General features: G+C 36.6%; 2 protein-coding genes across 3 annotated transcripts; both read left to right on the forward strand.

Moving 5' to 3' along the window:
* The first annotated feature begins 34 nt into the window (after positions 1 to 34).
* Positions 35 to 5,427, forward strand: LOC309483653 (uncharacterized protein). 2 transcript variants are annotated; one of them, XM_082149578.1, is made up of 4 exons: positions 596 to 722; positions 865 to 3,026; positions 3,174 to 3,382; positions 4,942 to 5,427. In XM_082149578.1, exons 2-4 carry the CDS (start codon positions 927 to 929, stop codon positions 5,060 to 5,062), a joined length of 2,430 nt encoding a protein of 809 aa, XP_082005704.1. In that variant the 5' UTR covers positions 596 to 722; positions 865 to 926; the 3' UTR covers positions 5,063 to 5,427. The 2 variants fall into 2 exon arrangements, with proteins under 2 accessions (XP_082005703.1, XP_082005704.1); XM_082149577.1 differs by having other exon boundaries at positions 35 to 3,026.
* A 3,089-nt stretch (positions 5,428 to 8,516) lies between these two features.
* On the forward strand, positions 8,517 to 16,986 carry LOC309483868 (protein S100-A13). The gene is made up of 3 exons (XM_082149931.1): positions 8,517 to 8,669; positions 14,056 to 14,183; positions 15,545 to 16,986. Exons 2-3 carry the CDS (start codon positions 14,064 to 14,066, stop codon positions 15,710 to 15,712), a joined length of 288 nt encoding a protein of 95 aa, XP_082006057.1. The 5' UTR covers positions 8,517 to 8,669; positions 14,056 to 14,063; the 3' UTR covers positions 15,713 to 16,986.
* Positions 16,987 to 17,110: the final 124 nt, after the last annotated feature.

A 17,110-nucleotide genomic window follows, 5' to 3' on the forward strand; every position in this document is an offset into this window, starting at 1 on the left:
CTTATCTCTTCATCACAACATCACTTTATAGTTCCTAAATAGAAAAAAGTTTTCTCGGTTCCTCCTCTGCTGCACTATATTTGAATATACAGAGCCTGAATTTCTGCATGAATGTCAAATGAACTGCATTTTTTGTTGTTGTTGAATATTTTGTAGTTATTAAATCTGAAGAAAATCAGATAATATTTGATAAGAAATTCATACAGAAATCATTGTCCCACGTGTCCTTATTGAAAAAAATTTGTGATTTTTTTCATCTGTATTTTACTTTTTTCTTAAGTCAGTTTGATGGAACAGTTTAAAGAAATGTCCCATTTAAGAATAATTACAAACTGGTGGTTCCATGACAAACAAAGTTACACGGCAAAGAGGCGGGGCTTTAAGAGTGAAAAGAGGAAGTGAGGGAAATAATAGTTCATGCAAGGTCTGAACAAGTTCAGTGTGAGGTTAAAAGCTAATGAAAGAAGAGGCATAGGAACAAGTTTAGTTAAAGTTGCCTTAAAATGGGTGTGACTGACTCAAATTGCTTGAGCTTCTGGTGGAAATTTGCACTAGGTTTAAGTATCTGCAATTTTGTTTTTACTCTTAAAACTAAACGCTGCATAACCAGCGAGGAGCATCTCCTCAGAGACATGCCCACGAATCTGTACTGCAACCATCGACCAGGAAGGGGTCCATACACAGACTGCAATATTACAGACCTGCGCACTGATCTGTCGAAGGTAGGCCTTGAGGTTAGATCCCTTTGTATCTTCAGCGATATAGCAAGCATTCCTGCCAATGCCTTTTCACACTTACCTTCTTTGGAGGTCCTTCAAATAGTAGGTGAAAGCCTTGAGAATGTTCAATCTGGTGCCTTTTCAGGACTCCCCAATCTGAAGTATCTGAGGCTGCTTATCAGTGATCGAATTTGCAGGTCCATTGCCATGGAAAGTCTTGCATTTGCTGGTTTGACTAATTTGGAGGAGTTGACACTGGAAGGTCTGAATTTAACCAACGTTTCCATCAATATTTTTGATCCATTGGTTAGTGTAATCAAACTAGACATTAACAGAACTTGTTCACTGGACCTTAGTGATATTTTCTGTTATCTTCCGGTTGGAATGTCCCATCTGAAGGACCTGAATGTGATAAACAGCGGGATTTCAACGATTGAGACAAAAGAATGTCCAGGGGGATCAAAGACCTGGCCTGTGACTGTTCTTTCTGGGATTCGAAACCTTTACCTAATAGGGAACAGTATCAAAATCATTCAAGCAAACTCATTAGTTGTGTTCCAGAACCTTTCCAGCCTTTCTCTGGAGTTCGCAGGCCAGTCTCTGGATAGTATTTGGGAGTCTGGGATTGGAATGGTCGGTGAGCTGAGTTTGACAGGGAAAAAATACTCAACAAACTTCAGTGATTTGTGTCATCTCGTGTCCAAACTTCATCTTCAGTCCCTCAGTCTCGTTTTTATATCAACAGACAGATTGTCTGCAAAGCACTTAAAGGATTGTGGGACAACACTGACCAAGTTATTCATCAGCAGAATGGAAATAGACTACCTGGACTTTGGTTTCTGGACAGGAAACACAGGTATGCAAGAACTGCAGATGGCCCAAATGAAGTTGACAGAAGCACCGTTCTGTGTTGCTGTGAAAGGGAATGTGTCATCCTTAACCTCGCTAGACCTCACCGGAAATTCAATTACATATATTGCCGGAGACCAGTTTGCTTGTATGCCTCTTCTCGAGCAGCTCTTTCTCAGTGACAATGCCATAAACACCCTACAGCTGAATGCATTTCGTGGTTTGCATCACCTCAAAATTCTCAAGCTTGACTCGAACAAGATCTCGCAGCTTACTGCAAAAGATTTCAGAACCCTTCAGGCTTTGGAGGTCCTGCTTATCAATGATAACATCATTGAGACTATTGAGGACGGAACATTTCGGGACCAGCGGGAGCTTCGTGAACTGTCATTTGGTAGATTGGAGTATGTTTTTGAGTTGCATCTAAATAGGATTTTTTATGCGTTTCCCCCGAAAATACAACGACTAAGTATTGATGTAAAGTATGGAACAACTTTTTTCCTGGGAAGTACACCACAGCCCGAGGGAACGTTTCTTCTGGAGCTAAGTGGAGACAGGCTGGATTTTGTGGACTGTAATACTACTGTTTTCACAGCAGTTCGAGAGCTGAAAGTGAATTGCACATTTTTCAGATGCAAGAATGACTTCATGGCACCTTATTTCCCAAACCTGGAATCTTTTGAGTTCTTAGAAGAATCTGAAAAAGCACGTCTCAGTTACACTAAAATCAATACACTGCACCGTCTCAAGCGTCTCAAGCTCACCGACTTGAGCTTTAATTATACAGAAGCTGGAAGTGTCTTCAGGAACCTAACGCAACTCCAAACCTTGGTGCTTGTAAACTGCCATCTCAGCTTCCTGACCGAGTGTATGTTTCAAGACCTGACGTCTCTGCAGCTGTTGCGTCTCTACAGCGACAGTCCTCTGGTCTTGATTGATGGTATGTTTGAAGTTTTGCCAGTGCTAACGGCGTTTGTTCTTGACAGAGTGGATTTCCAGTGCAGTTGTGAAAATGGCTGGATTCTTGATTGGGCGGAGAACACGGAAAAAGTCCAGGTTATCAACTTGCAGAAGCAGAATTGTGTATGGCACTATAAGAAACTCAACTTCTTGTCGACCATGAAGAAGCTGTGTCAGACTGATTTACAGTACATTTGTTGCGTAGCCACAGCTGGCAGCGTTTGTCTTCTGCTGTCGGCAGCCGTTGGATATCGCTTTGCTCGCTGGCCTTCCATAGTCCTCTTCTTCCGCCTGAGAGGATGGGTGGAGAGAAGGTTTGGTAGGCAGTGGCATAGGAGGAGGAGGAGAAGAGTCGAGGAGATCGAGGAGATGCAGTACGATGCCTTTGTGTCTTTCTGTAGCCGAGATGAGGCCTGGGCTCTGGGAGAGTTGGTTCCTCGGCTAGAGGAACAAGGGAACCCGAGACTGAGGCTCTGTTTGCACAACAGAGACTTTGAGGTGAGGTTATAAATGAAATTATGTTCTATGTGATCTTCTGAATTTAAATACAATAATAATAAGAAAAAAATTGTTGAGGGACCTGCTTTTAATAAGCATTAACAGTTTATGTAGTCTGTAATAATAATATTGTGCAATATCTTGTAGGTGGGTAAAAATATCATGGACAACATCATCGAGAGTATCTACAGCAGTCAGTGCACTGTGTGTTTGATCAGCCGCCACTATCTGCGTAGTTACTGGTGCAGTCTGGAGATGCGAGTGGCCACAAACAGGCTGCTGGAAGAGCAGAAATACAGACTCATCCTCATCTTCCTCGAACACATCTCTCCTTTTGAGCTATCTGCTTTCCATCGGTAAGAAGGGGAAGAGGGAAGATGCCCCCTTAAGAACAATGTGCGAAACTGCAACATACTTAGAGATTAGTTTAGGAAGTACAGGGTGAAAATGGATCAGCCAATATACACTCAAAAGTTTGAGGTCCATAAAAAAGAAATTGGTAACACTTAACAAAAAGGGTTGAAAAAGTCTAATTTGTTAACATTAGTTAATGAATGCATTAACATGAACTAACAATGAGCAATATATTTGTTACAGTATTTATTAATCTTTGTTACTCTCATCCTTCCCTCACACTTTGTGACAATTTCTTCCCTCACAGGTCAAAATGACCCGAAGGCCTTAAAATTATACTTAATTTCATTTTGATAATATTGGTTTCTCTGTTTTAATGCAATTTTTTTGGAGATTTTTTGTTTATCACTGTATTTACCTTTAAATTACTATTTGTTCATTTGTTTATTACTATTTTGTCAATAAAATATTAAATGAATAATAATTTAAGCACATTCTTCACATTCTTTTAACTTAAATTCAAAATAACACAATTTCGTGCATCACCCTTTTAATTCAGCTCAAAATATCTTACATTTGGTGTCTTTGCCGACCTCTTGTGGAAAAAATAATATAACATGATATTTCATGACCCTTACCACTAGATGGCCTTATAGCTTTTGTACTGAAGCATTCTTCGCATTCCATTCATTCCTAAGGCCAAGGAGGTCAAAATGACCCGTGAGGGAAGAATTTGTTACTTTTTAAAAATTTTACTAACTAATATTTACTAAAGAAACCTTAGTGTAAACTGTTACCATAAATTAATACTTTTATCCAACAATAACACATTAAATTGACCAAAAATTACAGTATAAAAAATATATATATATTTCAAATAAATGCTGTTTCTATTTATCAAAAAATCTTGGAAAAAAACATATCATGGTTTCCACAAAAATATCACAACTCACCAGTTTTCAATATTGATAATAAGAAAGCACCAAATTTCTAGAGCGGCAAATCAGAATGATTTCTGAAGGAAAATTCAGGTTTGCAATCACAGGAATAAATTACATTTAAAAAAAACATTTATTATGTAATAATTGTAATAATATTTTTGTATTTTTGTCCAAATAAATGCAGCCTTGGTGAGCATAAAATATTTTTTTCAGAAACATAAAAAATCGTACCGACCCCAAACTTTTGAACGTATTATTAGGTATTAATTACATATGTATACTATACGTATACGTATTAATTATTATTAATAAACTAATTTAACTAATTTATTTATTTGAAAAGAGCTGTTAATAATGTACTAAATCAAATATTGTATGTAAATTTTCATTTTAGCAATTTAACTGTCAAATTTACTAATGTACAAAAGTTTAATTTAATAATAGCATAATAATTCAATAAATGTTTTGAGATAAGTTTTAGTGATATTTATGGTCAAGAGGAAAATGAACGGTGGGGAGGACATCTTACACCATCTTACTCCGTTGTTTCTTATTTTTTGTATTTCTTTAAAATAGACAAATTTTCGCATGTTATAAATTGTATTGTCACTACTTTCCAGTTTGGCCAGACTGATGAGATCCCGCACATATCTGGACTGGCCAGTGGATGAAGCTGACAGAGTGCACTTCTGGGATCGTTTAAGGAGGAACATTGCAGAAGAAGACACGATGATATCATGACTATCATATGACAAACATGAACTGAAGCTTCAAAAAAGAATCATGTTACAGGTGTTAAAAACTATATTTGAAATAATATCTTAATTGTTTTACAGGAAGCTTTTTGAAACTACACCGTTAAACATCTGGTGCCTTCCTACTTGTTATGTTGTCATGTCATGTTATGCTTATCAGTGCTTATACATGAGTATATTGAGCTTGATATCTGAAATATACGATTCATGCTTTTTTAATGGTATCACTGTATGATTCTAATCCTGACTTAATTATAAATTTAATAAAATGAATAAATTGCTCTTATCACAATCTTTTTCATCAATGTCTGCACATAAATTTACATTCTACACAGAGTGCAGCTTTCACAAGTTACAACAGAAGAGATACTCTTGCAAATAACGGTAATGCTTTACAATAAGGCTCATTAATTAACATTAGTTAATTAACTAACATTAACTTAATATCAGCAATACATTTGTTACAGTTTTTATTCATCTTTGTTAATATAGTTAATAAAAGTACAGCTGTTTGTTCATATTAGTTCACAATGCATTAACTAATGTTAACAAATACAACCTTTGATTTTAATAATGTATTAGTAAATGTTGAAATTAATATTAAATAAGATTAATAAATGCTGAAGAAGTATTGTTCATTCTTAGTTCATGTTAACTAAGGTAACTAATGTTAACTAATGAACCTTATAAAGTGTTACCCAAATAACTTTATTGCCATTGCCACTTAAAGCTGTTTTCCTCATCTGTGCCATTATACTTATCTTGGTTTTATAAATATCTAGGAGGAAAGACAGAGATAGGGTAGGAAAAACATGTTTGAGTTCATAAACACTCAAGTGCAAAACCACATTGTATATGGTGCTATTTAGTTATTTCAGCATAGAAAACATGTTTTCAGTTCCAATTATGAATGTTCGTTTAAACACTCTTAAAATAAAAGGTTCCAAAAGGGGGGTTTCACATTGATGCCAAAGAAGAACCAATCTGGGTTCCCCAAAGAACCTTTCAGTGAACAGTTCTTAAAAGAACCTTTTTTTTCTCTTAGTGTGAAGAGCATTTTAATAATCTAAAGAACCTTTTTTCCCCACAATAAACAACCTTTTGTGCAATGGAAAGGTTTCTTGGATGTTAAGGGTTCTTCCAGATGCCAAATAAATAACCTTTTGTTAAGTGTATATTCATTTTACACCAATCAAAAAATGCTTGAAATTAGTTGTTTTTTTAGACAAACATAAATTGTACCTATGAATGAATTTCTTTACAGAACTTCAGTTTCATTTTCAAAGGCTGCACTCAAAAGATGTGCTCTTTTTTAACTGCAATCCCTCAGCAAAAAGGTGTTTTGTAAATCTGACAATGCCTTCATTAAACACTAAAGGGCGCTGTTACACAGAGAGTTTTTATGGGGACTTTCCATAGACATAATGGTCTTTTAAAACCTTGTATTCTATCTACCCTACTCCTAACCTACCCATCAAAGAAAACTTTCTGCATTTTTACATTTTCAAAATACATCACTTTATGAGTTTATGAGCATATAATTTATGAGCTGTTTTCCTGATGGGTTCAAAAACATGGACACACACACACACACACACACACACACACACACACACACACACACACACACACACACACACACACACACACACTCACTCACTCACTCACTCACTCACTCACTCTCTCTCTCTCTCTCTCTCTCAGAATTGGCATGTTAACATCTATAGGTCAGTTTTAGGTCTTTACATCAGTGACATTTTAGATGAGATTTACAAAACCACATGTGCTTGAAACATCAACAGCTGTCTTTGTTTAATTGCCACTTAACTGATCAGTCTCAGCTCTGTGCAGCAAATAACACAAACACATAACTATCTCAAGCTGTTCAGAGCCCTAGTGTAGCCGGAATGCATTCCTGCATCAGAATCACTGTCAACATGGAAACCCCTTATCAATCAGTCGATCGTTGTCATGATGTCACCACTGATTGAAGCTAATCTACAAACCAGTTCTGAAACCATCAGTCTCTTGAGATGTTCTTTTCACATCTGCACTTGCACAATACATTTATTTCTGAAGATACGCCTATGAAGTTGAGCAACCTTCTTACTACCTTGACAACTGGTAGAAAATATTAACTAAACTAATGCCTAATAAAATATAAATAAAAGATTGCCTTCAAAATATATTTACAGGTTATGTTATATGATTATTACTACTATTATTTCATTTTTGCAATTCCAATGCGATACAGCTCATGTAGAGGTAGGATTAAGATTTGGGCGTGCCCTGCTTTACAACATGTGCTTGTGGTTTTAACAGCATTTTCTGCCTGATACAGTGATAGATTTTACATTTTTTGCCTCTCAAGATTTACCTTGATCCCAAAATACAACCCATGGTGCTACCCGTGTTTTTAGAATGGTGGTAGTAAGCAAGATATTCTAATACTGTATGTGTTTTCTAACTGTAAGAAGTGCTACCCATGTTATCTTATACTGGGAATTTTTTTTTTTTTTATAGGTTAACCTATACTATTCTGAGCAGATACAGAAGGTCTGATTTTCACTGGCATATTCAGTCAGAGGGCCTCAAATTAAAATTAAAATTATAATGGGTAAAATATAAAATAATGTTTTATACTGTATATATATATATATATTATACTTTTGACTTTTGAAATTTTGCATTGTAATTAAAGTTTTAATGCAGTGACAGCAATAAATTCTGTTGTATTGTAGTACCATAATTACGGCGAACAATACTACTCAAAGGCAAACAAAACCTACATTAATGTTGCATAGTAAACCAAACAAACAGAGAGTGTGGGCTTAGAGAACAGGGTGGAGGAGAATCACTGGACTGTGAGGGTTTTGTCTTGGTAATTGGAAAGCACATGTTCCTGATAATTGTGTTCTGGTATGCTGTGCTTTCTCTCTCACATAGCTACATTCTTTCTCTCTTCCTCCCTCCCTCACACTGCGGAAAGAAAGTTACGCGGTAAAGAAGACTTCTTAAATGTATATTTTGATGAATGTGTTGGCTCAAAACTTGGAAAACGGTATCTGACTAAACTCTCAAGGTGTGGCTGTGATGATCTCACAATGCCAGTGTCTCACTAATCCTTTGTGCAACAACCAAATACATGCTCCTACTTGTGATAGGCACACACTCTCTCAGGTCATTTAGACATGGGCCATGCAGTTGGAACAGAACATAATAAACCACAAAGCAGAAAATGTGGTAGGTATTAAAACCTACCATAAAAACCTAAAAAATAAATAAATAAAAATAGAGATTGAAGTGGTATTATTCACTTCCTAAACCCTCTTCTCACCTCTCACCTCATTTTCCAGCTAGGTTATGATAGTAGTAGACTACTCTTTCAGGGGAGTTATGTCCGCACAACACCTCTCTTGAGTAATATATCCTGTTTTCCCCACCCATAAAGTTCTGGGTATACGCCCAGTGATTTGATGGGAAAAAAAGCAACTTGGGAAGATTGGAATTCACAGAAGAGCCATTTTATAGGCATTGTACTGGCTTAACTTAGAAGAGGCAAGAATCAGCAGAAGAAAAGCTTTGAAAACTAGGTAAGCATTCCTATTTGATCCTGAGAGAACAAACTCTATTGTTTTATTTGATAATACTAAGTCGGTTTAGAATAAAATGGGATGGCTTTGTGGCTATTATAACACATCTGTTTCTGTGTTTAGAATATTCATCATTTATTTAACTTGCTTTGTCTCGATACCCTTGTTAAAAATAGCCTAAAGTGGTTTTCTGGTCGTAGTTTGGTCTGGTGTGTTCGCTTAAGTTTGGGGCATTTTTCAGCTTGTAAAACTGCTCTGTTGGCTGGTTGGAAGACACGAATACAGAACTTTGGCATCAAGTGAACAGGGTTCCATGAAAAAGGTTTCGTGCCCAGTGCAAATGTGTCACTTTCCGTTTAATCCTCCTACTCTGCCTAAATATTTCAGTCCTGACGCGCGACCAGGCTCACTTGTCCGGTGTCTTAAAGGTAGCCGATCCAATTCCTTATAAATGTAACGCAAGCCCTTCTCCCTTTACACCAAATAAGAAACCAGAAACCAGCCTTTTATTAATTCAGAGCGTTTTCTCGGAGCGCGCCCGCGCGCGGCTTCTGCCGCAAATCCTCCGCGTGAGGTGAATAGATTCGCTCATTATCATGCGTCGTTTGCGGGGATAAGCAAGGCAGTCGACCTTACGAGCGTTTGGGGGAAAGGCTCTCGATCATCTCAACCGGACGAAGCACGACCTCAATGTGTCAGCGGCGACACGGCCACCAGAACGGCGTTAATAATGAATACAGAGATGAGACAGCGATGGTGGGAGCTGTCCTATAACCCAGAGCTCGAGACAACTTCCTCAACGTTGCCTTCAAGTGCTGACAGCCTGGTACACGATAAGGACATTATTTACACCTCACAGATAGAGAGCATTAACATTTAGGCATAGCCTAGGACTACACTGTAAAACACCACCACTTAATGAAAAAAATACTAAAACTGTCCTTTTTTTGGACATTCCACTCCAAAATTATTCCCATGCGTTGCTCCAAATCATTCACTTCATTGTAGGCCTATAGAAAAAATATTATTAATATTACGTAGCCTATTAATATTACAAAGTATAAATTTTCTAACATAACACTTTAGTAATGAAGTACAGTTACCCAAGTATACTTTACATCCATGCATGCAATTTTTTTTTTTAAAAGAACATTTATTTGAAAAAATATATATATATTAGGTCTATGATGTGTCCTGTATCCGCTCAGTTATTTTAGGAATCAGATCATTCCAGTCATGTTAGGGCAATGAGTTAAGTGTGATAGCTAAAGTATGTCTTTGCAGGAACAAGAATATCTTGAAGAAATGCCTGCACATCAAGTGTTTACAAGTTTATGTGTTTTTTGAGCTGAACATGAGAAATGTGAACAGTCTTATTCATTTACTCACTTTCTAATCCTCATTCTTTACATTTTCAACTAGTGAGGCAAGTTTGGCATTTTTTAGTCACCATCAGGAAACAAGGGTAAACCACAAGTAGCCTGGAGGGACATCTAGAGGAGCGAGCATGGAATGCAGTTCAATAAAGAAAACTGGGAGGAAAGCACACTGAGACTTAATTTTGCCACTATTGTATTTTTATTTGCCCCCAGTGAGCAAAAAAAATCTACCCATTGACCTTATTTAGGGTAGATGCAGTATTTATTTATTGAAAAATGAAAACAAACAGTCCGTTCAATTGGTTGTAATGTTGTATAGCCTATCTGGTGTCAATATGTTGAACCTATTGAACAGACTATACGTCCATTCTCCAAAGCCTAATTTCATATGCACAAAATTAAATATTGTCAACAATACTGACTAAAGGCTGTTGCTATTCAGACTGTCTCCACAGAAGCTACTTTAAAGTGTTGCTTGCCAAGCTACAAGTTTAATAATTTGCTTTAAGTTTTTTGCTTTAAGTAGCAACACCAACAGTCAAGTTACTGCTGATACAACCAACAGTTAAATCGGCAAATTATTATTTTTAAATAAAAAATGTGTCTATCCAATTCTAATATATATTATGCAATTTATAATGTAATCATAGCCACATTTTTCTGGCATAGACACAATGAGTGATTTTGAATGAATGAACACTCAATTACAATTAACACTATTAAACTTGGGTTACACTTTATTTTAAGGTGATGTAGTTACATTGTACTTATTTAAATAAGTACTGAGTAATATTATTAACTGCATGTACTTACTATACTTACTCGTAATTGTGCATACTTTACTGTATTACTACATGTAGTAACGTGTAACTACGTCTCCTTAAAATAAAGTGTTACCTAAAACTTGAACAGGTAAATTTAGAAATAGAAGTAAAATTTGCATAAGTGAGTCAAATAATAATTTTAGTAAATCTGTTCATTTACATGAAACTTCTGAACAAATCGATTTCACTATAATGAATCAGACTTCACTTCATCCATCAGAATCCAGCACTGCAAAAATAAGGGATGACCGTTTAGGACAAATCGAATCGCAGTAATGAATCAAACTATGTATGAGACAGTTTGTTTATTCCTTCAGCTCAGCATTTAGTTGCCCTATATACTTTTGCTAAAGTAACTTATTACTGGAAAAGCTACACTACTGTCACGCTTCAGAATTTAATAGAATTTAATAATAAAATGAGTTGCTCCCCAACAATGGAGCTATTGTGTGGCACTCACTGAAGTCTGAACAAGTCTGTTGCAGTGCTTTCCAGCGTGCTTTTATAGTGCTCATTTCCTTTTGGCTGGCATGTTTTGCAAGGCTAAATGGGTTTTGTTGACTTCTGAATTTCACAGCATCTCATTACATGACAGTTTGTTTAGGTCCTTTTGCACTAATCACTAGGAGCACCTATCCATCATCCTGCCTGATGCTTCTTTCTTCATCTGTCCCAGTCTGAGCTTGAGTATCACTCCTAATGAATAGCGTCCCATTTAGAACAATGACAACATATTTAAAGACAAAGACACTTCTCTCTGCAGCAAACAGCAGATTCTCACAGCCACACGCATGACCTTATTCATGCAAAGAATCTGTCTTTCCACGTCTGTAACTACAGTAATGCAATGCCACCTTGGTTGCTCAGAAGAGAAGGGAATAATAACCATTATATTCAGTAAATTCCGCCAGGTCTACCTCCAGTCATTTTCACCCAAACCCTGTCCAGGCTTCTCTGTCTAATTAGGTTAATAGAGGTCCATCAGTAATTAGGAAGACTTCAGGACAGTGGTGTAATAATGTTAGTGGTGTAGTGTAAGTATTCAGGTGTGACGTCTGTCAGATGGAAGATTTACTTGAAAGGGGTGGCCTATAGAATTACCCATACGTCACACCCACATTAAAATCACATTCATTTTGTGTGTGCATGTGAGCGTTGTACTGTAGCTTGTCTCAAAGGAAAATGCAGGGCTTGTTCAGTCAGGCTGCAAAAATCTGATTTTTTGCCTACCCGTTTAGTCTTTTTCTATATATTTTTTTATTGTGCATTGTCATTTTTACATTTAGATTAAATTTACTGTCACACTCTCTAAGCTAGTCTGTAAAAAGTAAAACACTAATAATTTAATAAAATTGTAATCTTTAGCAGGTCTCAAAATGAATACCAATTACATACTGTACATTATAATGGTGTAACCTTACTTGTATTTAAAATTATTCATTTTTAGGCTTTTATTTTCATTAGACAAACTAGTACAGAAATTCAATACCATTATCGTCCATAACATAAAAATGCTTGGGATTGTGGCCTTCATTGGTGTTTTACTGTACCTTGTGTCTGTTATGGACTAGCCAGCTAAATGTCACTGGATGGAAACCCAAATTAGATCATTAATTATTTATTAGTGTCAAATATGTGATGGGATCTTATACAGTACAACAACATGAAATGCAGTAGGATACACTATATTGCTTCACTTTGTGTGTTTGTAAGGAAAGGTTTAAAGGGGTACTCATCCAAGAGGAAAGGCCTGTAAGAGTGTGTGTGGGCTTTTGTGTATTTTTGTTGTTGGATGAGATAGAGAGAGTGTAACAACAGACATGTAGCAGGCAACCCCAATGGTAATGTGAGCCTGTGGATTGAATGTCCGTTAAAGATCACAGGTTCCATTGTCTTGGTATGTATACTCTACAGCTCTACACACTCCTCCTCTGCTCCTTTCTCTCGCCTCCCTTCTTCATGCTCTTTAATTATTCTAACATCATCCCTCTCCTCAGGTCACTCATTTTCCAATACCTGCCCTTCCTTTTTGTTATCCCAGCTGCTAAAACATCACTTACTAACACTTACTAACTAAAGAAACAACTGAAAACGCTGTCTCATTATACACATCCAGGGTACGTTTACACAACAATGATGTACTAAAAACAGAAACGTTTTTCATTTGCGTTTTTCGCGTACAGACAACAAAGTTGTCAAAACGATCCCGTTCACACGTATCCGCGAAAATGACTAAAATGCTGCATAATGCATGCAAGGCCAGCATTTGATAAAGAAAAACTAATATGCGTGATGTCGCCGTTTTCAAAAGTTAGCATTTTCAGGCCCCCAAAACATTGTCGTGTAAATGAATGGCCAAAATGCATAAAACGTTTTCCATTTTTAGTTGAAAACGGTGTAGAGTAAACGGCCACTCAGTGACGGGAGATTAATCAGTTAGCAAATGAGTAACTATGAAACAACTAACACATGTAAAACTAGGAGATATAAACTAAGGGGCCATTTACACAACACCATTTTTAACTAAAACTTTTTTTAACTGTATTTGCGTAAATGTGGCCTAAAACAGAAACCTCATGTACTTCAAGTCATGGAACCAAAATTAATTCCTAAGAGACTAATTACTACTGGAAGAAATTGCCTTCCAGACTGACCTTAAAATGATATACAACATCTTGATCAAGTTTTGACAAATTTTTAACGTCAAATTGATATCAAGGTGCCCACTGGGTAAATGAAACAAGTAAAAGCCGTCATTTTTAAGAACATCAGATGGCTTTTATGGCAGGAAATGATAAAGTGTAGTTATATATCAAAAAAAAAAGTATTATGTAAATTTTTACTACATTATATACATCTGACCTTCAGATTATGTATTATGTATTCCTGCCTTCAGCCTGCAGACGCTGATAGGCTCCAGCATCCCTACAACCCTGATTAGAACAAGTGGTTAGAAAAATATATAATATAATATAATATAATATAATATAATATAATATAATATAATATAATATAATATAAGTCACTCTTACTGTTTTACAGGGTAGGTATAACAAAGCTAGATCAAAATATCTCCAAGTACCCCGTGGAATTATCCCATGAGGTCCACATATTGTCAGAGAATGAAAAGTGAATCAGTTTGTGTTCTGTATATTTACGTATGTTGTCCTCTCCTTTGTACAGTTCCAGATATGGAGGGTGCCATTAAAACAGTTGTTATGCAGTACCTGACTTCAGCACGGGGAAAGGACAGTCTGGGTGGAAAGAGCTTCCAGAAGTTAGTCCAGAGTCAGCTGGGCAACATCCTGAGTGTAAGGAGCTGAGTTCCTGATGTTTGACCAGATGTTTTTAACAAATCTCTCATTTTGCTCCATTTAGTTGACACATAACATGTCCATCTTAAAGATTTTATGTTAAAAATGTTAATAAAAAAATTTATTACAAGAAAATCTTCACAGTGCATTCACAGACACATCAGTGGATTTCTTGAACGCAATTGCCAATCAGAGGTGTTTAAGTTAGAATCCACTCACCGCTCGAAACAAAAGTCAAACGAGTGTGTGCCCTCAAATCCTCTCATTGTAACAAACAAAGTGTAGACAGTCTGTAAATAAGAGATTCATTGAGCAGTGTAGAGAGCTTCATTGATTATAATGGAACTTTGTGAGATTTTTAGTGATAATAACAGCCACGTACATGCTGAAAAGCGTCAGGAATGACATCCGCATATAAATGTCAAAACTAGACGTGGACATAACTATATGTCAAACTAGACCACCCTCACTGATTTCAGAAGCACCCTCAGTGTTTTGATTCTGGAACAGGCCAAGTAAATGCTAAAGAATTCATTATAAATAACAAAATTATTATAAATAACAAAACTATTAAATGTTTAGTTTTAAATTATTAAACTGAGATATAGACCTTATGTAGCCCCGGCCCTTTTCAGCGCTGCACTCATTGTCTTTTGACTTCCGGTCTGTATTTTCACAGCGATTTTGCGTGTTTATTAATGAACGGCTCGTTTTAAAATCTTCCCGGTCGACTGACATTTGTTAAGTCATCTGCTTCGAATATTACAGCCCTCATGATAACTTTCGTTAACTTTACATTAAGTAAATCCACTTCAAAAGCGAATTACTCCTGGACAGCAATGCCATAGAAATATACAGAGCGACCGCAAAAACCGAAGTTAAAAGACAATATTCTAAAGATGGCGACGCCCTCGTTTCTCTGGTGCATAAGGTCTATAGCTTACTCTGCATTATTTGTTCATGTGACAACTGTCTGACTCACTCAGAGAGATATTCACCTCAGAAAAGAAAGTATAAATATACATCAGGCTCATAGGCATTCTTCTTTTGTGATAAAAAAAAAAAAAGTAATACGGCTTTGGAACAATATCAGGCTGACTAATTATTTACTGAATTTAGCTACACGATCCCATAGACCCCATACAAACTATGTGAGAGAGCGACTGCTAAATAATTGTTACAAAAGTAAAAGAGCACAGTTGGTGTTGGGGCCCATACCTGGAATTTGCTTAGGGCCGCCAAATCACTAACTCCGCCCCTACTATGCCTCATTACGCGTGTCCATTCCTGACTGGGCTAAGCTCGTTTGAGTAATGCTTAATAGTTGAGGATTCACACATTCTATCTGTCTCTCTCAGGACACTGACAGTTCCTCAGCAGTGAAGGATATGATGAAAGGACTGGATGACAACCAGGATGGGAAAGTCAGTTTCCAGGAGTACCTGACGCTGGTGGGCTACCTGGCGAACTCAATGAGTGAGCGGAAATCCGCAGCCAGTGGTCCAGAAGAAGCCCCAAAACACTGATGACAGTTGATTACACTGACACTAATTTGTAATGCTGGAGTATATCACCAGTAATCGTGGTAAATAAAGGAGAATAGGGCTAGTTGTCACACCTTTTACTTACTAAATTGTAAAAGTCTGTATATGCGCATGTGTGTTTTGGCCAACACACAATGTATTAATAAATTGTGTGAAATTACAATACATGAAATACATAACAAATGTTTAACTGTACTTTTGACTCAAAACCACAGTTGCCGAGACTGAGCCCTTGTGACCCCCGAGTGTAACAACTAGCCCCGGTCTCTCTCTAATGCACCATACAATCTGCTATTAAACTACAATAATATGAAAGGCTTTTACATTTCAAATATATTACATTGAAATTATAATACTGTTTACATGTATTCACATTTTATGAAATTATGAAACAATGACCTGTGGCCAATACAAGTGCTAAAAAAAAATGTTGTACAAGTTCCTGCTTTTTTTCCTTTGCTTTTGCCTAAATTCCATATTATAACAGGTTTTCATTTCAAGACTCATAAAGGATTTAAGGGTTGGGTAGGCAATGTTTTTCATAAACACTTTTTGTTAGCAATACAAAATAGATAAATAATCAAATAAATAAATACTTTGTACAATGTACATATATCTTCTGAGGAAGTCTCAGGACCAAAAAATATTCGTCCAATCAATAACAGGATGTCATACCTGTCTGTCAATGTATGTTTTTGCATACCTCCACACACCCCGTTCGCATAGACATCACACATCATCGAAACAACGAGCGTATGCTGCGTTCACGCCGTAACTACCGTAATTAAGGGATGGCAACGCCAAAATGAATCTGCAGCAGTCAGGTGGTACAAGTCAGAGCTCTTTAAGTTGTTTATGTTCATTATTATTGTAATGTTTTGTGCTTTGAGACATGAGGTCATTTAAAGCCGTCTCTCATGATGCTTCGCAGATTCTGCTCTGGCTGTACGCATTCATGTATTTTTTGGAGGAGATGTGGCTTTGGAGACACTCGGAAGAGAGGGTGGGATCTTATGCTTTCAAAGCTAGCTTGCTAGCCTTTCCGAAATTGCCTACCCTACCTTTAATTGTGTTTTTACGCAATGATTAATGCTTTTTATGCTTGCTAGATTAAAAAAAAAACAATGCATAAGAATTTAAGTCATTCTGCATTTCTAGATTTACTCTTCAGCTTTGTCTATTTGGAAGAACGATGAGGTAAAATGGAGGAATGTTTTGTATAATCTTTCAATAAAAATATGGAAAAAATGACACAATAGTAATTTAAGTCATTTTCAGACATATAATACAAGCTAAACATCATGTTTTAGGTACAACCTGTGCCCTAGCATGAATACATGTTTTAATGTGTTAGTTTTCTTTAAATTTGCCCATTCGTGT

The sequence above is a fragment of the Leuciscus leuciscus genome, assembly GCF_965113295.1.
Source record: "Leuciscus leuciscus genome assembly, chromosome: 20".
Lineage (NCBI taxonomy): Eukaryota > Metazoa > Chordata > Actinopteri > Cypriniformes > Leuciscidae > Leuciscus > Leuciscus leuciscus.

What these genes read in the sequence shown, in the direction of transcription:
- LOC309483653 (XM_082149577.1), top strand. Translation starts at nt 504, where the DNA reads ATGGGTGTGACTGACTCAAATTGCTTGAGCTTCTGGTGGAAATTTGCA. An exon ending in TGCACAACAGAGACTTTGAG is followed by an intron (nt 3,027 to 3,173) that starts GTGAGGTTATAA and finishes AATATCTTGTAG; the next exon opens with GTGGGTAAAAATATCATGGA. An exon ending in GAGCTATCTGCTTTCCATCG is followed by an intron (nt 3,383 to 4,941) that starts GTAAGAAGGGGA and finishes ACTACTTTCCAG; the next exon opens with TTTGGCCAGACTGATGAGAT.
- LOC309483868 (XM_082149931.1), top strand. Translation starts at nt 14,064, where the DNA reads ATGGAGGGTGCCATTAAAACAGTTGTTATGCAGTACCTGACTTCAGCA. An exon ending in AGCTGGGCAACATCCTGAGT is followed by an intron (nt 14,184 to 15,544) that starts GTAAGGAGCTGA and finishes TGTCTCTCTCAG; the next exon opens with GACACTGACAGTTCCTCAGC.